General features: G+C 43.4%; 1 protein-coding gene across 1 annotated transcript in view; it reads right to left on the bottom strand.

Annotated features, from left to right (window-relative positions):
• Positions 1-1,468: 1,468 nt before the first annotated feature.
• Positions 1,469-22,399, bottom strand: part of LOC141147242 (contactin-associated protein-like 5) — a 585,111-nt gene continuing 564,180 nt past the window's right edge. Inside the window, exons 23-24 of the mRNA XM_073634434.1 lie at positions 10,784-10,858; positions 1,469-4,879 (exon numbers count right to left, since the gene is read on the bottom strand). Of these exons, the coding sequence (XP_073490535.1) occupies positions 4,683-4,879; positions 10,784-10,858 (272 nt within the window). The 3' untranslated portion in view covers positions 1,469-4,682. The remainder of the gene's footprint in view (positions 4,880-10,783; positions 10,859-22,399) is intronic.

Here is a 22,399-nt window from a genome sequence, read left to right as displayed (position 1 = left end):
CAGGGACAGAATGATATTCTGCAAAAGGTACATGGATTGGGCTGCTGAGGACTGGGGGAAATTTGTTTCTCTGATGATTCCCCTTTCTGATTGTTTGGGGCATCCGGAAAAAAACCTTGGCCAGTGAAGGAAATGTTAGCGCTACCATCAGTCCTGTGTCATGCCAACAGTAAAGCATCCTGAGACCATTCATGTGTGGGGTTTCTTCTCAGCCCAGGGAGTGGGCTCACTCACAATTTTGCCTAAGAAAACAGCCATGAATAAAGAATGATACAAAAACATCCTCCGAGAGCAACTTCTCCCAACCATCGAACAGTTTGGCGAGGAACAATGCCTTTTCCAGCATGATGGAGCACGGCAAGGAAACTCCCCAGCCAGGCATGTACTGGCCATTGGGACTACAGGGAGTTTCCCGGTGGGCCGATGGCTCAGTGGGCCGATTTCAGTGACAGTGGACCGCTGCCTCCCTCCGGTCCTCTGTCCCCCCCCCCGCAGTGCTCACCTCCTCTCCCTGGCTAGTTATGCAGTGCGCCTGAATACAGACATGATGCTCAGGAGTCAACACTGAGAAGCTCATCATATGATCTGGAAGGAGGGCGGCCTCACTTTCCTGCCTAATCTTGTCCCATTGGGGGGGGGCGCCAAACTGATTCTTTGCCCCAGGTGAAATAATGTCTAGCTTCCCCACTGGTACTACCTATAAGAGAAATAATGTAGAACGGCTAATGGCTAGTGGGGTGGGGGGGGCTTGGGTGGCAAGCCGGCATGGGAGAGACCTGTCAAAGTGGGCCAGTCTGGATGAAGTCCAGGGCCAAATTTTTGTCCCAGTCCAGCCCTGTCCCCAGCCCGAAATCCTATTGAGAACTAGTGGTCAATCCTCAAGAGGCGGTTGAACAAAAGAAACCCCACAAATTCTGACAAACTCCAAGCATTTATTTATTTATGTAAGAATGAACTGCCATCAGTCAGGATGTGGCCCAGAAGTTGACTGACAGCGTGCCAGGGCGCATTGCAGAGGTCTTGAAAAAGAAGTGTCAACACTGCAAATATTAACTCTTTGCATAAACTTAATGTAATTGTCAATAAAATCCTTTGACACATTGAAATGCTTGTAATTAAACTTCAGTATACCATAGTAACGTCTGACAGATCTAAAAACACTGACGCAGCAGACTTTGTGAAAATTAATATTTGTGTCATTCTCAAAATTTTTGGCCATGGTTATAGACTGTGATAAAGAATGTTTTGATCCACTTTAATCCACCAGCAAAAATCAATAAGTAACCTCTTGCCACCCACGTAACACATACAGTTGGCCAAAAAGTATTTAGTCAGCCACCAATTGTGCAAGTTCTCCCACTTAAAAAGATGAGAGAGGCCTGTAAATGTCATCATAGGTATACCTCAACTATGAGAGACAAAATGTGGAAACAAGTACAGACAATCACATTGTCTGATTTTTGAAAGAATTTATTTGCAAATTTTGGTGGAAAATAAGTATTTGGTCAATATCAAAAGTTCATCTCAATACTTTGTTATATATCCTTTGTTGGCAATGACAGAGGTGAAACATTTTCTGTAAGTCTTCACAAGGTTGTCACACACTGTTGCTGGTATATTGGCCCATTCCTCCATGCAGATCTCCTCTAGAGCAGTGATGTTTTGGGGCTGTCGCTGGGCAACACGGACTTTCAACTCCCTCCAAAGGTTTTCTATGGTGTTGAGATCTGGAGACTGGCTAGGCCACTCCAGGACCTTGAAATGCTTCTTATGAAGCCACTGCTTCGTTGCCCGGGCGGTGTGTTTGGGATCATTGTCATGCTGAAAGACTCAGCCACGTTTCATCTTCGATGCCCTTGCTGATGGGAGGAGGTTTGCACTCAAAATCTCACTATACATGGCCCCATTCATTCTTTCATGTACACAGATTAGTCGTCCTGTTCCCTTTGCAGAGAAACAGCCCCAAAGCATGATGTTGCCACCCCCATGCTTCACAGTAGGTATGGTGTTCTTTGGTTGCAACTCAGCATTCTCTCTCCTCCAAACACGACGAGTTGTGTTTCTACCAAACAGTTCTACTTTGGTTTCATCTGACCATATGATAAATTGCAAATAAATTCTTTCAAAAATCAGACAATGTGATTGTCTGGATTTGTTTCCACATTTTGTCTCTCATAGTTGAGGTATACCTATGATGACAATTACAGGCCTCTCTCATCTTTTTAAGTGGGAGAACTTGCACAATTGGTGGCTGACTAAATACTTTTTTGCCCCACTGTACCTGTGGCATCAAAAGGGTGGGTTTTAACACTGACATGCCCTAAATATGCGTCACTGGGTGGACGATGTTTCTGTGCTAAGAGTGCACTCACTGTGTGCTCCCAGCACAGTGACCAAGCTGTCTTACACCACTCCCAGTCTCTAATATTAATCAGGAGCTGGTGGGACTGGTGCCCAATCATGTGACCATTGTGACAACCAATCACAGTGGTCACATTATGAGGCAGTCCTTCCTGCCTCCCAGACAGACCCGGTTAACTGGATGGCGGGGCTCGGCAGCAGAGGGTTAAAGAGGACCTAAAGCCTTGTTAAAATAATTAAACTGAACCTGTGGCTGGAATATGCAAAGACTGCTCTTGGCCTTCACTAATGATCAGTAGCCAATCATGTGACCACTGTGACAGCCAATCAACTTGATTGCAGTTGCAGATCCTTCCTGCCCCCCCCTCCCCAGAACTATTTAAAGGGACATTGGGGTGGGCCGAAAGGGGTTAACTGTGTCTTGGGCAACACTGTGTTTAGAGGGAGTATGGCTGTGTTGATGAAATGTCTGACTTTGGGTATTGAAGGTTCTGTGTAATTGTTTGTCAGGATAAGAGGAGTATCTAATAAATAATTGTATATTGTCTATGAGACCAAATACCTTTACTTGTTCTTCCGAATGGTACTGTATGTAACTGAGCTCTGTATGTGTTGTCCTTGTCACTTGCATTCATTTGCTAAGTTTCCCACACGTGTATAAAATGTCCATTTGAAGTATAACTCAAACTCTTTTCACAAGATAGTGGTCATGAACTCCCCAGCCATTGATAATAAACCTTTCAGCTGGTGGAAATGGTTACTTCATTTAGCTCCTGTAACAGGGGTTAAGAATACAAAGGTTGCAGCTAACGGCACTGATTAAAGATGAAGTTACTCCTAGACTTACTCTGATTAAACAGCCATATAACACATGTACCTTGGTAAATGCTGGCCATTTACTATAGACAACATACTGTACAACTCATAGCACAGCTCAGTCCCCCCTTCGTGCTATTTTTTTGACTTAAATGAAGCATTTTCCAGTCAAATTTGCAATCACAAGACATGGAGGGATTGAACAACATCACAAGTTGCATGTTTGTGGCTAATAGATATCCGACAGCTTCCAATGCTGTTTCCTGGACAACTGGAACAAGGACAGAAGTCAAGCATGGTGCTATGCATTTATAAAGGTACATGAGTTACATGGTTTTTTTATTGTTCATGAAGTATCTCTAGGTGGAACTTTCACTTTAATAATAGTCAGGTTGGTGATTGTTTTCTTTCTTGACAAAATGGAATGGAATGCATGACATGGTGGCCCTAATACATGACGCTTCCTATGCACTTAAGATGTGCTATAGAGCACCTAAGGCATGCTAAAATGGCATAATATTGATTAAGAAGCCACTTTAGCATGCTTTAAGAACACTTTAAAGTGCTATAAGTGCTACTTAAATGTTGCTGAACCAGGGCCAATGACTGGTATGCATCAATGACCTCAATGAAACAGCTATATAAGTGGTTTGGGTAGTCACCACAGACTCATTCACCTTCTTGAGGGTCAACAAAAGTGGCCTCCCTTTTTTTAATACTTTGTAATGCAGAACGCTCTTTTCATGGCTATCTGCTTCATTATATCATAATAACTGGGAACAAAAACTCTGAAAAGTCTTTTTTGTCCTTTAGAACGACTTACCATTGCTAGCAAATATGAGATTGTTGCTTTAAAATTCTAGACTGGACTACACAGCTTACTTTTCCTAAATATTATGTATATATTTGCCTAAGTGTATGAGTGAAATATTATACCATATTGGGCAATATATCGGCAACGGCTTTTGTTTTCTTCAGTGCCAGGTTGCAGAAGGACTTTTGGTCCAAACCATTTTCAGGTGGCACCATTGCGCTTACAACATTTGCCATAATTATCACTCGCTATTGGTAAGGTCTCTGTCATCCACAGGGCACCATCTTTTTTTGGTGACCCAACCCAAAAAGGTAAATCCATCGTTGGCGCTGGAACCTTGTGTATGGGTTGCTTCGTAACAGCAGTTGCAGACTTGATTCTTGAAGACTGTGAGGCACATATTTTGGAGATTGCGTTGAGTAGACCATATGAACCACAAACCAAGTCTGAAGGTGATCCAATTCTAAGACCATAAAAACCTGAATAAGAAACCATGCTCACAGGTGGATCTGATTGTAGGACTGAGGGCGAGCTGCTTAAACAGCCGAATTAGCCACAACGATGTTGATGAGAAGGAAGCGAAGTCCACTCCTGTGTCGGGTGTATTTCTTTTCCAAGGAAAAGGCTGTAAAGAATCAGCTAAAAAGAGCCCAAAAAATAGGAGAAAATAATATTGTAGAAATCCAGTCTATTAAATAAAATACTCCTTTTTGCACTCGCTCACTGTGTTTTGTAAGTCCATCTCGTTTCGGTAGGGATAGTCTATGTTTCCGGAATACTCTTTCTCCTTAGGTTGGCTTTTGCTGTGTGTCTTTTTATGTTGGTAAAGGATCTTGATCATTATTGCCGCAATGCAAAAAATTACGAATATCGTTATCGCTATCACACCTACAAAGGAAACACAAACATTATATATATCACCACGTGGCCTTGTTAAAGCATATTTACAGTCATCATCACTTGGAAACATTGGAAATGAAGCAGGAGATGCTGTCCGAGGACTTTTTATCCCAGATATCTTGGTGCAAAAAGGGGTAGTGTTAGTAGCAATATTAGGTTAATGATGTCAAGAGCTCCCCCACACCTTTGTATACATCCAGCTGTGGGGTGTGGAATCCCCACCCACTGCTTATTGGCCACAGCTGACTTTCGGGGTTTGGTGGAACATGGGTACGGACTGAACAGAGAGTGGAAAGACTGAACAGAGAATGGAAACACAAGTTCATCCCTAATAAGGCCAATTGGAGAGGGTTAATCTCCCTAAAGGGAACACATGCAGCAGTAAACACCTGCTACAAGGAAGGTCTAAGGATCTCAAAGAACAAAGAACAACCTTTCTACTAAAAAAAATTCCCAGACTTCACATTTTTGGATGTGTATGGAGGAGCACCTGGTACAAAAGTTCATCTCACGTTAAGGAATTTTTAATTAATAAGCTACGCCAACGCATTTCAGGGAAAAGAAAACTCCCCCTTCTTCAGGGCTGGAGCAGTCAATTTTAATAAAATCACGGCAGAATGCACTAAGGCAGTGGTTCTCAACCTCAGTTCTCAAGTACTCCCAAAAGGCCATGTTTGCAGGTTTTCCTTTATCTTCCACAGGTGCTTTAAATCAGAGTCAATGGCTTGGTATTTTGGACAGCTATTTGTTCTAAGAGAAATTCCCAAAACATGGCCTGTTGGGGGTACTTGAGGACTGAGGTTGAGAACCACTGCACTAAGGGACCCGTGATGAAGCTTGATGAAGATTAGCATCTCCTGATGGCACCAAAGGCAGCCAGCTGACCCTAGGCTCAGAACAGGGTCCATCCATACTATGTTTCAATCATCGATCTGCTTCTGTGAAGGAAAAATCACTTTATGGTAGATCCATCAAGACCAATTTTCAATGCTATTGGCCTAGCCCTATCCGAAAAATACAGGCAGTTTTTACAATTTGAATTTATAAAGGATATTTACAGAGTAACACTTGGGGTGTTAAGGTAACACCCTAAACTTTACTCTAGTAAAATACTTTTTTATAATTAGCTATAAAAAGTTGAAAAGGGGTCCATCCCCTCTTTGTTCTATCCAAGATTACAAAAAAAGTATTGCTATTATTTATCCATTAAACTTTAATACAATGTTAAAAGAGAAATATGGGAAAAAACAAACATACGTACGCAACTAGGTGGATGCAGCATTGCTCAGATGCTGCTTCTGTCCCCCGCCACCTCTAAAACCGAGAACAAAGACAGCTAATCTTCTCAGCCATCAGTGACAAGAGAGCTCACTGAGCTCTCTGCTCTGCCCCTGGAGCACCAGGCTGTGGACGGGGTGGGAGCAGTGAATCAGGCATCCGGGTGGATCCCTACATTAAAGTAAGGATCTCCAGAGTCTGGACTGGCTAAGTGATGCCAGCCAACATTGGACTTTAGCCCGCTGTCGGCTGAATATAGGTCACAGAGTGCAGAACAGAGTGCATTCCTGTGACCTACAGGAGAAGTAGGGCTAAAATAACTTTGACCCTACTTCTCTTTTAATGACTGCATACCATAAAGCCCTAAGTCCAGAAAATTGCATTTCTCAAGAGAAATTTCATTGTTTATAAAAGTAAATCTCCAGGCTTTGTAGGTTCATATAGACCATCAAATACCTGGCCAAATTGACAGCTTTCCAATAGGACTGACACCAACCTCTGGAATATGAATGTTTCTCGAGAACCCGAGTGATTGCTGATGGCACCAGGACTCGGTGAAGGACTTGGCAGCTGCCATCCCTGCTGACGTGCACAGGAATTAATTTACTACAGGCAGTTATGACCTTCTCACTACAGTGGCTGGGAGAAGGCTGAGGGGTTGATAGGTAAGAAACGGTGATAGATGGCTTGTCACTGGCTATGAGGAAAGATAAGATGTTCAGTGAAAACTTCCAGCCTAGAACAAAGGCCATTAACGAGATATATAAGTGTGTTTAAGATTCTGGTGGATCGTGTGGGAGTAGGGCTGTAAATGTATAATGATAAAAGAAACAAACCATAAAAAAACAGAATATATTGCAAACATTTTGTTTTATAATTTAAAGGTACTTGCCACCCAAAGTTTTAAAATTTAGCCTTGAGTTTTGAATAGGAAGCACTAAATACATGCTTAGTATTTCAGCAAAAGCAGACCTTCGACTGTTGTATCATTGGAGTTTCAAAACACTACGGTGGGGTTGATTCATCTTATTTGTGAACTTTCACCTAGCTGGGTGAACAAGTACACCTACTTTAGTAAATCAATCTCAAAGTGTCTTTGTGAAAGCTACATATACATCTAGTCCATGGTCTGAGACCCCAGGTGGCAGATAGGATGATAGTTTTTAGATGGTGGAGACTAGGGATGAGCTTCGAGTTCGAGTTAAACTCAAGTTCGACTCGAACATCGGCTGTTCACAAGTTCACCGAACAGCGAACAATTTGGAGTGTTCGCGGCAAATTCGAATGCCGCGGAACACCCTTTAAAAGTCTATGGGAGAAATCAAAAGTGCTAATTTTAAAGGCTTATATTCATGGTATTATATCATGGTCATATAAAGTGTTTGGGGACCTGGGTCCTGCCCCAGGGGACATGGATCAATGCAAAAAAAAGTTTTAATACTGACGTTTTTTCGGGAGCAGTGATTTTAATAATGCTTAAAGTGAAACAATAAAAGTGTAGTATGCCTTTAAATTTCGTACCTGGGGGGTGTCTATAGTATGCCTGTAAAGGGGCGCATGTTTCCCGTGTTTAGAACAGTCTGACAGCAAAATGACATTTCAAAGGAAAAAAAGTCATTTAAAACTACTCGCGGCTATTAATGAATTGCCGGTCCGACAATACACATAAAAGTTCATTGATAAAAACGGCATGGGAATTCCCCACAGGGGAACCCCAAACCAAAATAAAATAAAAAAAATGATGTGGGGGGTCCCCCTAAATTCCATACCAGGCCCTTCAGGTCTGGTATGGATATTAAGGGGAACCCCGGCCAAAATGTAAAAAAAAAAAAAATGGCGTGGGGTCCCCCTCAAAATTTATACCAGACCCGTCAGGTCTGGTATGGATTTTAAGGGGAACCCCGCGCCAAAATAAAAAAAAAAACGTCGTGGGGTCCCCCCAAAAATGAGATGAAGAGAGAAGCCTCACACAGCGGGAGCCTCCCTCCATGCCATCATGGATGCGGAGCGGCCTGGAGAAGAAGGGAAGAAGACGCCGCCGCCGCCGAGGAAGATGCCGGACGAGAACACCGAAGGAAGAACCAGAAGAAGAAGAAGATGGAGGAAGAAACCGAAGGAAGATAGAAGATAGAAGAAAGAAGAAAGAAGAAGCATTTAAATAAAGGAATTGTCAAAAACTGTCTCTTGTCATTTTTAACATTTTTGACACTTTTTTAGTGAAATGGTAGGGGTACAAGTACCCCCTTACCATTTCACACAGGGGGGGCCCGGGATCTGGGGGTCCCCTTGTTAAAGGGCGCTTCTAGATTCCGATAAGCCCCCCGCCTGCAGACCCCCACAACCACCGGCCAGGGTTGTGGGGATGAGGCCCTTGTCCTCATCAACATGGGGACAAGGTGTTTTGGGGGGCTACCCCAAAGCACCCTCCCATAGTTGAGGGCATGTGGCCTGGTACGGTTCAGGAGGGGGGGCTCTCTCTCGTCCCCGCTCTTTTCCTGCGGCCTGCCAGGTTGCGTGCTCGGATAAGGGTCTGGTATGGATTTTGAGGGGGACCCCACGTCATTTTTTAAAAAAATTTTGGCCGGGGTTCCCCTTAATATCCATACCAGACCTGAAGGGCCTGGTATGGAATTTAGGGAGACCCCCCACGTCATTTTGTTTTTTTAATTTTGGTTCAGGGTTACCCTGTGGGGAATTCCCATGCCGTTTTTATCAATGAACTTTTATGTGTATTGTCGGACCGGCAATTCATTAATAGCCGCAAGTAGTTTAAATAACGTTTTTTCCTTTCAAATGTCATTTTGCTGTCAGACTGTTCTAAACACGGGAAACATGCGCCACTTTACAGGCATACTATAGACACCCCCCCAGGTATGAAATTTAAAGGGATATTACACTTTTATTGTTTCATTTTAAGCATTATTAAAATCACTGCTCCCGAAAAAAACGGCCGTTTTTAAAACTTTTTTTTGCATTGATCCATGTCCCCTGGGGCAGGACCCGTGTCCCCAAACCCTTTTTATGACAATAACTTGCATATAAGCCTTTAAAATTAGCACTTTTGATTATTCATGTTCGTGTCCCATAGACTTTAACGGTGTTCGCGTGTTTGAACAAATTTTTTGCCTGTTCGCAAGTTCTGGTGTGAACCGAACAGGGGGGGGGGGGTGTTCGGCTCATCCCTAGTTGAGACACAAGCTTTCCTGAAGAGAAGTTAAGCCTAGCGTAAAGAAAGAGAAGTATGGATGCAGGGCAAACATGACTGGATTAAAAGGGGTTTGGCATGGGAGGGGTTTTTCAGTAGGATAAAGTAGCTAGGAATTAAGGGGTGCTTACCTGATTGGTGGGTCAGGCAGGAACAGGATGGGCTTCAGAGGATGGTTGGTAGGAAGATCCTAGGAAGTCAAGAGTCGGAATAGAGCTAGCATTGGGAAAACTTCCCAACCTCCTACCCTTTTTGGTGGATGATTTTGACGGGACAGTTATGGGTTTGGTCTGGGTATGTCAGCTGACAGGATACAAGGTCTTGGAAGGTACCCATTATGGGCAAAATGTACATTGGTAGGGACTTGTCTTAGGTATTGCTCCCTTTATTTTGTGTGCTTCAGTGTCAGCAAGCTGTGGATCGTTCATGGTAATATCTGCAATTCTTGGTGTTATTGTCTCCCAGTCAGTGTTGCAGTGCATGTAGGTACTCTGTTAAGTAGAGAAGCCTACAAGGACCTTGGGGCTCCATTTATAGTGTACTGAGACCCCAGGTGGCAGATAGGTTGATGTCAGGAGCGTGTAGCGCTCCTGCTCCATCATAGCTGCTGGTTCCAGCATCCTGGCTTTGGCTATGATGCATTCTCCCTGTCCACCTGTAATGTGATTGATGCAGCCAGTCTCTGGGTGGAGACCAAACCCGATTTAAGCCAGCAAAGTCTGCACTCTCATGCTTTTGATAGCATGTGCAATACGTGCTCAAGCTCTCCGTCTGTCTGCCCTGCTCTGCTGCTTGCATCCCCCTGTTTATGACCTCGGATCTGGTATTGACTACTCTCTGAACTCTGCCTGCCTTTTGACTACGCATTGGACCTTGACTACTCTGAACCTTGCCTGCCTTGTACCTGGACTGTCCTTGAACCTCTCTGCCTGTCTGCCACCCACAAGTACCTGTTTGCTTTGCTCAGTTTGCACCGGGCAGGGTGACCAGGCACTATAGCATTGTGTATAAAAACCGGGGGCAACCAAGGACCGGTAGGCCTGCTTTCCTTATGGGAAATTAGGCTGCTATAGTTGAGGAACACAGACGCCAGATATAGTGTATGAACAAATGCGTTAAGGGTAAGTGTGACAGGTGATGATTGTATTTGGCTCAAACACTTAAGTGCTGGGCGCTTGCCACAGATTTATTATTATGCTGAACTTTGGGTGGGGATAGAAGTGACAAATATCCCAATAACTAAATCATTATAATTATGTTAAGGTTAAACTTCCAGGCATTTTTTGTTTTTGCTTTGAAGGGGGAGGGGGGGGTAATGATGTATGTTGTAGTGCCAAAACTGGTATACCCCCAAGATTACTAAGCACACTGTCGCTCACAGAGACACATAACATATGAAAAAATATAACCTCCAATAACAGCCGGACCGCTTTTCACTTCTTCATCTGTCAGGGGTTCTCGGTCATCCGTCTTCCCAAAAGAATCTAACACAAAGAGATCAGCAAATATATTCATTGTGTGAACTGTCAATCAAAATACAGATTAGGCAACACTAGCTGTGATTTGTATGAGGTATAGGTATACCAGGGGCGGACTGATAACTCATGAGGCCCCCGGGCAATAGGAGATTATGGGGCCACACAGTATACACACACACAGTATACAATCACACAGTATACACATACATGTACACACAGTATACACAGACAGATGTAAAAAAAAAAAACACAGATTTATACATACTGTCCCTGGTTTTACTGAGGCTGGCAACCCTGATGGGGCCCCCTAGTGGCCCCCTAGTGGCCCAGGGCCCTCAGGCAGTGCCCGAGTGGCTCAATGGTCAGTCCGCCCCTGAGGTATACTGTGGGGTTTGCACGCTCTCCAATCCAATCCTTTGTGCCTGGGGAGGGTCCTAGAGAGAGGGTCTAAACTGTCGATTTTTCTTCTAGTAAATTACGATGACACCAATGTATGGTTTGTTGTCGTGGTCTCTGGTACAAATGCCGGGGGTTATTATTGCATCATCTACTGACACCAATGACAATGATGGGGATATTGTAGTCAATAACACCAGTCTATTGCAGACTTTGGCACCAATGCTGGGGGTTTTGATTGCTGGTGAGTTATTATTGCGACCACTGACACCAATGTTGGGGATTCATTTTGTCACCACTTGCTGGGGGTTATTATTGTGGCCACTGACACCAATGCTGGGGGTTATTATTGCGGCCACTGACACCAGTGGTGTTGGTTAATTTTGTCACCACTTGCTGGGGGTTATTATTGTTGTCTCTGACACCAATGCTGGGGGTTTTGATTGCGGCCACTGACAACAATGCTGGGGGTTATTATGTCCACTGACAATAATGCTTGGGGTTATTATTGCTCTCTTTGGCACCAATGCTGGGGGTTATTTTTGTGGCCACTGACACCAATGTTGGTTAATTTTGTCACCACTTGCTGGGGGTTATTATTGTGGTCTCTGACACCAATGCTGGAGGTTTTGATTGCGGCCACTGACAACAATGCTGGGGGTTATTATGTCCACTGACAACAATGCTTGGGGTTATTATTGCTGTCTTTGGCACCAATGCTGGGGGTTATTTTTGTGGCCACTGACACCAATGTTGTTGGTAAATTTTGTCACCACTTGCTGGGGGTTATTATTGTGGTCTCTGACACCAATGCTGGGGGTCTTGATTGCAGCCACTGACACCAATGCTGGGGGTTGGTATTGCGGCCACTGACACCAGTGTTGGGGGTTAATTTTGTCACCACTTGCTGGGGGTTATTATTGTGACGACTGACACCACTGATACCAACATTGAGGGTTTTGATTGTGGCCACTAACGCCAATGCTGGGGGTCAATATTAAACAAAGAAATAGTGCACCGCATTAAAAATATAAAATGCATAAGAATAGCTAGCTGCTAAAATCTCATAAAAAGTCCCAGATGTTGAAAATGGAAAACCAGAGATGACATGAAGGAAGACACCAGCAGACAAGGGTAGACTCCTCAATTGTGATCAGAGTGCTCAAAGCAATCGTATTGTAGTGTACATTCTTATCTGTGCTTCCACCACCGTAGATACAGGCCGCTCACCTTAATCTGTGGACCTCTGAATTAACAGAAAGGTCATTCAAGCAGTCAACACTGGGGCAATCATAAGATGCAAATCTGTCTCACAGTCAATCCAACGATCGAAACCCAGCATCAGTAATGCAGCAGCAGTATGAAAACTCTCTTATGCAGTCATGGTTCATGTAAAATCAATGAGACATATATAGTGCTTTCCATTTTGATTAAAAACCTTCTTTTAAAAAGAATAAAATGCTACTTACAAACATAGCACTGCAACCCTGGTTCTAGGATACAAGGCATAAAACATTTCACATGTGAAACAGGAAAGGTGGCTGTAGTGACGTGACGGTACCCTCCCGTACGCGTTTCGTCCCTATGGGCGGGACTTCCTCAGCGAATTACGGGGGCCACATGCATCAACTACTATTTATATGATCCACCTTATTGAACTAATAGAAAAAGACTGGCCCCTACAGCGTGCTCCACCCTAGCGTCTCCGACGCTCGTGAGGCGTGATTAACAATAACGATCAACACCCGCCCACCTCCACGTACACCACCACCGCAACACCCGAGGGGTATGGCGAGTGTCTAAAAACCGCCCCTATGCAGGGGCTCTGTACAGACATCAAACAACGCCAAAAGGGCGTGGTTAGTGTCCGGAGATCTGCCCTCCATAGCGTGCATCACCTCGGTTATGTCCACGCGGCATGGAAGCCATCTGGAACAAACCCCATAATGGGCGTGATCAATATCTGGCGTTTCTCAGGAGATACAGTCAACCTTCAGACTCCTCCTTCCTATATTGTGTGTTCCCATGACAACCTGGACGCCAGATAGGTTACAAGGTCATCCTGCATGATCCAGATGCTCACCCAGCTCTGTAACAAGGACACCAGAGCCAGATAGCGTCAAACGGAGCACACATAGTCCCTCTACCCACCGGCATGTTCATGGAGGGAACAAGACACAAAAAATTAATGATTTCAAATTATAGCGATAATCAAATGAAAAATCGCCACTACCTTATTTATAGAAACATGAATTTACATGGTTCCATGAACCGAAATTGTAACATCAAAACAGCCACCCTTCCTGAATACAAAAATACATACATGATAATGACAAAGACTATATTAAAATACATAATTACAGACATCATGAGTATCATGCACCCACTAGGAATAATGAATCATATAATGGTTATCATCAACATCAGAGTAAATACCAACAGGATGGTGAATCCAATGGGTTCTATGATAATAGGGGTAATGACGCTAATTATTATCAGAGCAATAATGGACACCATTACAAAATCAAGGGCCTCGTAGGGGAGGGGATTTTCGCAGGGCCCCGAGAGGGACTGGGTGGGGAGCGCCTTTTATCCCGCCCAATCCGGGAGGTTGGCAGGGCATAGCCCCACAACATATTTCTCAGGAAGGGGGACAAATAAGAAAATGAAAAACAAGAGAGGAAGGAGAGGAGGCAGGAGAGCTCAAAAGGGTAAAGCCCCAATAGGCGCCGGTATTTATAACCTAAGCGGCGCGCCTCTTAATGAGGAGGAGATTCGGGTGCTGGATAGGGGTTTGAAATACGCTCCTACTCGTAATTTGAATACGTTTCAGACTAATGTGAATTTACAAAAATATTTTTTGTCAAATCCACCTACCAGGACTGTTGTTATGCCAAAAAATCCCCCCAATCATTATTCTAATATCAGGAACAAGTCTGTCTTTAATCCTCCTAATGCAGACACTAAACATCTGGATGTCTCTAGGAATATGGTTGCGAAGGATTTAGAATTGTTGAAGATAAGAAAGATCAATGATCCTTCGTTTATAATGAACGGTATAGAATCGTTGCTGAAGAAGAAGGATTTGGTAATCCGCCTGGCGGATAAGGGGGGGGGGGGTCTGGTTGTGTTGAGTAAGGTATATTATAAGAATATAAAGGAGAATTTACTTAGTGATACCAATACATACAACATAATGACCAAGGACCCTATGTTAGAGTATAAGGGTAAGTTACACTTCTTGATTGAGAGAGGGAAACATGTAGGTGTCCTGAATGCAAAGGAAGTATAAAATTTGGATCCTCTGTTCTGCCATACACAAATAGTCTATTTTTTACCCAAGGTTCACCAAAGATAGTATGAATCTGCCCGGGAGACCAATTGTGAACGGTATTGACTCAATCTCTTTGAGGCTGGGTCAGTACATAGACACTTTTCTCCAGCCATTGGTCAGTAAAACCAAAGCGTTTTTGAAGAATACTAAGCATATCATTCAAATCCTCGAATCCTTAACAATCTCACCTTCCAGTTTTCTTATTACGGCTGATGTCAGTTCTCTCTACACCATCATCAGCCATGAGGATGCGTTAACCTTTGGTTCAGTGGACGTTAGTCACATCCGGACTATCAAGAAGGCATAAGAACTTCCTGATCGATAGTTTAACATTCTGTTTGTCAAAGAATTACTTTTAGTACAGTAAACAGTTTTACCTCCAAACCAGAGGATTGGCTATGGGGGCTAGGTTTGCCCCCAGTGTAGCCAATCTTTTTATGGCACACTGGGAGGAAGAAGGAGTATTTAAGAACAAACCCCCTGAGCTAGCCTGTTACCAAAGATACATCGATGATCTTATCATGGTGTGGGATGGTGATGAGGCTGGTCTTGATACATTCATGCAAAAGCTGAATGCCAATAATAAAAACATTGTCTTGACATGGAATGTTAGCACAGAACGGATAGCGTTTTTGGACCTGGACCTATCAAAGGATGGAGATGGGGTCAAGATGACCAATTACTTCATATCTACAGATCGTAATGCCTTCATTCCAGTAGAGAGCTGCCACCACAGTAAGTGGCTTTGTAATATCCCTAGGGGACCATTTATACGCCTAAGGCGAATTTGTACACATGAAGGTGATTACGTCTCTCAATCTCAAATTTTGGCCTCTCGGTTTTTACAGAAGGTATGATAAGTTTTTGCTTGATAGAGAAATTGGGACAGTTTGTGGTCTGGATATGAGAACATTACTGTTGAATGCCCCCAAGTCTAATCAGAGTTCATCTGTGAACATGAGAATGACCTTACACTTTAATGTTTAATATAAAAAATTGAAAGAATTATCCAGAAGCATTGGCCTATTTTAAAGCAGGATTGTATTTTAGGCCCAGCATTACCTGAACGCCCGCAATTTATATATAGGAGAGCTCCATCATTGAGGGATAAATTAGCTCCAGGAGTTATTGACCCTCCCAAACTTTTTGAAAATTGGATTTTCAATTTCTGACTGGCTTCCATGCATGTGGTTGCTGTCCTGCATGTAGGCAGACTAAGCGTAACATCAAAAAACGTAAAGATTTTGTTGTTTAACATGTAATACGATTGGTGTTGTATACATGTTAGAATGCGAGTGTGGTCTACAGTACGTAGGGAGGACCTCCAGACCTTTACACGTGAGGATTGGTAAACACGTGAACAATATTAAAAAAGGTCTAATAACGCATAACGTTTCTAAAAATTTTCCTTTGTTTCATAACTGTAGCCCCACAGGGTTGAAATTCTGGGGAGTGGAAAAAGTGACCAATCACTGGAGGGGAGGCAATTATATTCAGCAACTCAGCCGTCGCAAATCATTTTGGGTATATGAAACGAAGGTAGGGGTCCCCACAGGGTTGAATGTAGAGTTCGATCTGAATTGCTTCATCTCAGATCGATAATTCATTAGGATGGAACACTTTAGATATAAATAGGGGTTGCAACGGGTTTTAAATATATTTTTAAATATATTTAAAATATATTTATATGTACAGAGCTCTGCATAGGGGCGGTTTTCTGGACACTCACCATGGCCCTCGGTCGTTGTGGTGGTGGCGTACGTGGAGGTGGGCGGGTGTCTTATTGTTAATCACGCCTCATGAGCGTCGGAGACGCTCTGGTGGAGCACGCTGTAGGGGCGGGTCTCTTTATATTAGTTCAATAAGGTGGATCATATAAATAGTAGTTGATGCATGGGGCCCCGTAATTCGCTGAGGAAGTCCCGCTCATAGGGACGATACGCATGCGGGAGGGTAACGTGACGTCACTACAGCTGCCTTTCCTGTTTCACATGTGAGATGTTTTATGCCTTGTATCCAAGCACTGGGGTTAAAGTGCTATGTTTGTAAGTAGCATTTTATTCTTATTAAAAGAAGGTATTTAATCAAAACGGAGAGCACTATATATGTCTCATTGATTTTACATGAGCCATAATTGCATAAGAGAGTTTTCATACTGCTGCTGCATTACTGATGCTGGGTTTAGATCGTTGGATTGACTGTGAGACAGATTTGCATCTTATGATTGCCCCAGTGTGGACTGCTTGAATGACCTTTCTGTTAAATCAGAGGTCCACAGATTAAGGTGAGCGGCCTGTATCTACGGTGGTGGAAGCACAGATAAGAATGTACACTACAATACGATTGCTTTGAGCACTCTGATCACAATTGAGGAGTCTACCCTTGTCTGCTGGTGTCTTCCTTCATGTCATCTCTGGCTTTCCGTTTTCAACATCTGGGACTTTTTATGCGATTTTAGCAGCTAGCTATTCTTATGCCTTTTATTTTTTTTTTAAATATATATATATATTGTAGATGCCCTGCAACAACCGACTACAAATAATGAGCGCTCCTGAATGAAGTGAAATTTACAATTTAAAATTGCATATTATGATGTATGTCCGATTTAAGGAACCAAAATTGAGCTGCTGCCATAAAAACTTAGATAGAAGCAAGCTGAAAGCAAATGATAAGCAATACACTCAATCTAGATCGTGTGAGGCAGCGCTGCGGACAACAGCAATAATCTCCCACGGTGTGCCTGCGGGTGCCGTTTGATTATGTGTTGACACCCTCAGATGATGTCCTAGATGACGAAACGCGTCAGTGTGTGGCTATACGACTAACTTGGTATCATATCCATTGAGAAGCGAAGCCACTGTTTTGAAAATCGCGCAGATGTGACTGCTGTCAAACTCAGTGAATTCCTTAGATAAGGTGACAGTGTACCTAATGCTTTACCTGCTGTTTTATATTGTAAGTGTACTTGCTACAGGGGGGTGAGATATTAAATAAACTTTACCAAAGGGATCACGCTATGGAGCTCTGTCTTTTTTCCCCTTTCCATATGAATGAGCCGATCTAGGCAGTGACCCGATCCACCTGTTAGCTATCCATCGCCAGTGATGTGCCTGAGGAGAAGCCAACGACCATGAGTCTACGATTGCCTTATGCTGTCTAACCCGCTACTGTCTGGTAAGGAGTGTATCGGTAGGGGGGATCCTTCACCTTAAACCCTTTGTATATATCGGAGACAGTGTGGGTCTGTTTGCACTCGGACAGTGTTGTCCTGCATGATCCATTAACAGGGACATTACGTATTGCATATCGAGAAAGAAATAACTTTGCAACATTGTCACTGAGTTTTTGAATGAGACGTTGGTTTGAAGGAAGTCTTTCTGGCCAAAATAATCAAACGGCGCCCGCAGGCTCACCGCGGGGGATGATTGCTGGTGTCCGCAGCGCTGCCCTCACACGATCTAGATTGTGTGTATTGCCTATCATTTTATTTTTTTTTTTTTTAATGTGCTGCAATATTTCTTTGTTTTATGTTTATTTAAGAATCAATATTATTGACCTTGAGTGTTCAGCTGCTTAGGTTAGGTTCTATTGTAGTATGCGCTGACTGAATCCTTTTGCTTACCTGGGGGTCAATATTGCAGCCACTGACACCAATGCTGGGGGTTATTATTTTGGCCACAGACACCAATGTTGGGGCTTAATTTTGCGGGTGCTAACACCAGGTGTTAGTGTCTGGTTGCAGTCACTCCTACTATCACTGGACGTTATTATTGTGGCCTTTGAAAACAACGTTTCGGGTTATTTTTGTAACCACTGACACGGATGCTTGGGTTATTTTACTCACACTTATACTTTACTGAGAGTCGTGATACCCTGCAAAATAATGCAGCAGGAGTCAAGGTGCACTACAGCCCATTATTTTTGAGCAGGCTGCCTAAGTTGATGCAACGGACCTCTACACACCTTATTGTGTAGACCTCTCGAAATGTTGGGTGCTGCACTTAAGGCCCTCATGAACTTTCAAGTTGACCACCACTGGGTTAAAAGTCCACCTCTGTGGACACAAATCTAGCAAAGGCCCCACCCATATCCTGCTGGCTACAATAAGCAGACGTTTGCTAAAGACAGATATTTCACCTTCAGTACAGAAAATTCTGCAGTTCACGAAAGAAAAAAAAAAAAAAAGGAGCGTGTCTATAATCTGATACCATAAATTATTGTATTTCCACTCTCCCTGGAGATTTCCTTTAATGACACACAACAGGTTGGACACGTCGGCGTGTTTAGATATTGAAGTCACAAATTCCTTCTCACGTCCTTCCCCTTCACAGCGGTCCTGCATAATCCTAACCTGCCTTTCAGCGAGATTTGTATATGTCAGAGTAATTAGCGATGCACGGCATATCTCTGCATAATTATGTGGCTGCGTCTTTCACAGAGTAACCTCTTCAGACTCCCCGCCAGCTGTATTACCCATATTACACCCCTTCCCAACCCCACCATTCAGCCTCTTCCCACTCTCATAAAACCACTTTAGTGGGATCCGTCTCTCAATAATGATAGTAACTGCCTATTATCAGAACTGTCCTTTGTATCGCTGTTCCGCCGGGCTGGGCTAAATTCATCACACTTGGATTTAAAAATATCGCTACAAAATGTAAGCATTGGCAAATGGTATTTGTGATCTAGTGTGTTAAAGAGACTCTGTCACCAATGTAAAACATTACACACAAAAAAAAACAAAAAAAAAAACAACATCCAATCCCCGATCTCCTCCGTGAGGAATGAACTCAGAAGCAGCAATATTTTCATCACTTCCGGATCCAGAGCTGTCATAGCCAAGGAAGAAGCAGCTAATCAAGCACCATCTGTGCTTGGTTAGCTGCTTTGGAAGGCAGGGGAGACATCAGGGGTCTAATAGACCCCTGATGTCTCCATAAAGAGAGCCTGTCACCTGCCCAAAGCTATCACAAGGGGGTTTGTGATGTCTGCTAACGTCTGCTATTATTTGGAAGATTTTAGTAGATAGTTGGCAGTGCCATAAAATATGCATCAACGTCCCTATAAAATCAAACCCCCAAAGTTTATTGGTTGTCAGTGAACTGGGTAGAAATGATCAGTTTCCCAGTTGAAGAAGGTGAGGATTTGTAGAAACATCAGGGATCTATTATACCTCTGATGTCTCCCCTGCCTTACAAAGTAGTTACCCAAGCATGATCAGTGCTTGGTTAGCTGCGTTGGAAGGCAGGGGAGACAACAGGGGTATAATAGACCCCCGATGTCCCCATAAAGAGTACCTGTCACAGGCCCAAAGCTATAACAAGGAGGTGTTTTAACATCTGTAGATGTTTGCAGTGCTATAAAATAGCCATCAAAGTCCTTATAGAACCACACTACCTCCAATGTTGAGAGGACTGCGAGGAACAGAATTTGGCAAGTTTAAGGGCTGTTAAATACAACCTCAAGGTGAATATATGCATTAACTCCCAGTGTGCAACACAGCTGGATACCTTGTATAGAGAATTCAGGGCTGGGGTCTATTGGTTGTCAGTGAACTGGGTAGAGAGATCCGTTTACCAGTTGGTGAAGGGGGAAGATTTGTAGAAACATCAGGGATCTGTTAGACCCCTGATGTCTCCCCTACCTTTGAAAACAGTTAAAGTTTTGTGCTTTGTTAGCTGCTTTGGAAGGCAAGGAGGACATCAGGGGTCTAACAGATCCCTGATGTTTCTGCAAAATGTTGTAGAAGGTTTGTCTCTATAAAAGATGTCCCCATAAAAAGAACCTGCCCAAATCTATCATCAGGAGGGTGCTTGTTAACATCTGTAGATGTTTGCAGTGCCAAAAATACACATCAACATTCCTATGGAATCACAGCCCATCTCCAGCATTGAGAGGACTGCGAGGCAATGAATTTGGCAAGTTTAAGGGGTGTTAAATACCACCTCTAGGTGAATTTATGCATTAACTTCCAGTGTGGATACCTTGCATAGAGAATTCAGGGCTCGGGTCTCTTGGTTGTCAGTGAACTGGGTAGACGGATCGGTTTCCCAGTTGACGAAGGAGAAAGATTTGTAGAAACATCAGGGATCTGTTATACCGCTGATGTTTTCTTGCCTTTCAAAGCAGTTAACCAATCATGATCGGTGTTTGGGTCTATTATACCCCTGGTGTCTTCATAAAGAGCGCCTGTGACCTGCCCAAAGCTATCACAAGGGGACTTGTTAACATCTGTAGGTGTTTGCGGTGCCATAAATATGCATCAACATTCCCATGGAACCTTACCCCCTCCAGCATTGAGAGAACTACCAGGGATAGAATTTGGAAAATTTAAATTGAAACCTCAAGGTGAATTTATGCATTAACTTCCACTGGTCAACACAGCTGGATACCTTGTATAGAGAATTCAGGGCTCTGGTCTATTGGTTGTCAGTGAACTGGGTAGAGAGATCCGTTTCCCAGTTAAGAAAGGCTGAGGATTTGAAGAAACATCAGGGATCTGTTATACCCCTGATGTCTCCACTGCCTTCCAAAGCAGTAAACCAAGCACGATCAGTGCTTGGTTAGCTGCTTTGGAAGGCAGGTGAGACATCGGGGGTATAATAGACCCCGGTTGTCTCCATAAAAAGTACCTGTCACCTGCCCAAAGCAAGTAGATGTTTGCAGTGCCAAAAATATGCATCAACGTTCCTATTGAATTACACCCTCTCCAGCATTGAGAGGACTGCGAGGGATAGGATTTGGCAAGTTTAAGGGATGTTAAAATGCATTAACTCCCAGTGTTCAGTACAGCTGGATACCTTGTATAGAGAATTCAGGGCTCGGGTCCATTGGTTGTCAGTGAACTGGGTAGAGAGATCTGTTTCCCAGTTGACAAAGGGTGACAATTTGTAGAAACATTAGGGATCCATTATACCCCTGATGTCTCCACTGCCTTCCAAAACAGTTGACCAAGCACAATCTGTGCTTGGTTTACTGTGTTGGAAGGAAGGGGAGAAATCAGGGGTCTAAAAGACCTCTGATATCTCCATAAAGAGCACCTATCACCTGTACACCTATCACAAGGGTGCTTGTTAACATCTGTAGATGTTTGCAGTGCCATAAATATGCATCAGCGTTCTTATGGAACCACAGCACCTCCAGCATTGAGAGGACTGCAAGGGACAGAATTTGGCATGTTTAAGGGGTGTTAAATACCACCTCAAGGTAAATATATGCTTTAATTCCCAGTGTGGATGCCTTGTATACAGAATTCAGGGATAGAGTTCATTGGTTGTTAGTGAACTGGGTAGAGAGATCAGTTTCCCAGTTGACGAAGGGAGAGAATTTGTAAAAACACAACGTATCTTGTAAGAGGGTACAGAAGAATGAACCCCCCTTTTTATGGGAGATAACCTCCAATATTTTAACTCATATGAGTCCATAGTGCCAACTTTCCTAATTTTGAAGCCCTTATGAGGGACCTTGGAACCCACTGAAACGTGATGGCACTTTCATTCTTCAATACCTGCAGGACAGAAATGAGAGCTGCCACGGCATATTTTAGAGGTTATCCTTGTCCCTGATGCATCTTTGCATCAATATTTAGCAAATTGCTGACCTGGAACCAGTATGGAGCTAATAAAGTCAGAATGTGGGCCAGCAGTGAGGCAAAGAATAGATGCCAGAACTGTAAAAGGAATTTGGAAAATTGGAGATGCAATGTTTTTATTTTAACAGGTTACCTGTACAACAGTGACTCAAGGCCTCAACTACAACCATTGACATCACCAAAGGGCTGCACATAATGTTTATTATATGTAATACTAGAGAAGATT

Source organism: Aquarana catesbeiana, linkage group LG06, assembly GCF_042186555.1.
Source record: "Aquarana catesbeiana isolate 2022-GZ linkage group LG06, ASM4218655v1, whole genome shotgun sequence".
NCBI classification, from domain to species: domain Eukaryota; kingdom Metazoa; phylum Chordata; class Amphibia; order Anura; family Ranidae; genus Aquarana; species Aquarana catesbeiana.
The sequence above is the reverse complement of the archived record's forward strand: the minus strand, read 5'-3'. Positions and strand labels throughout refer to the sequence as shown.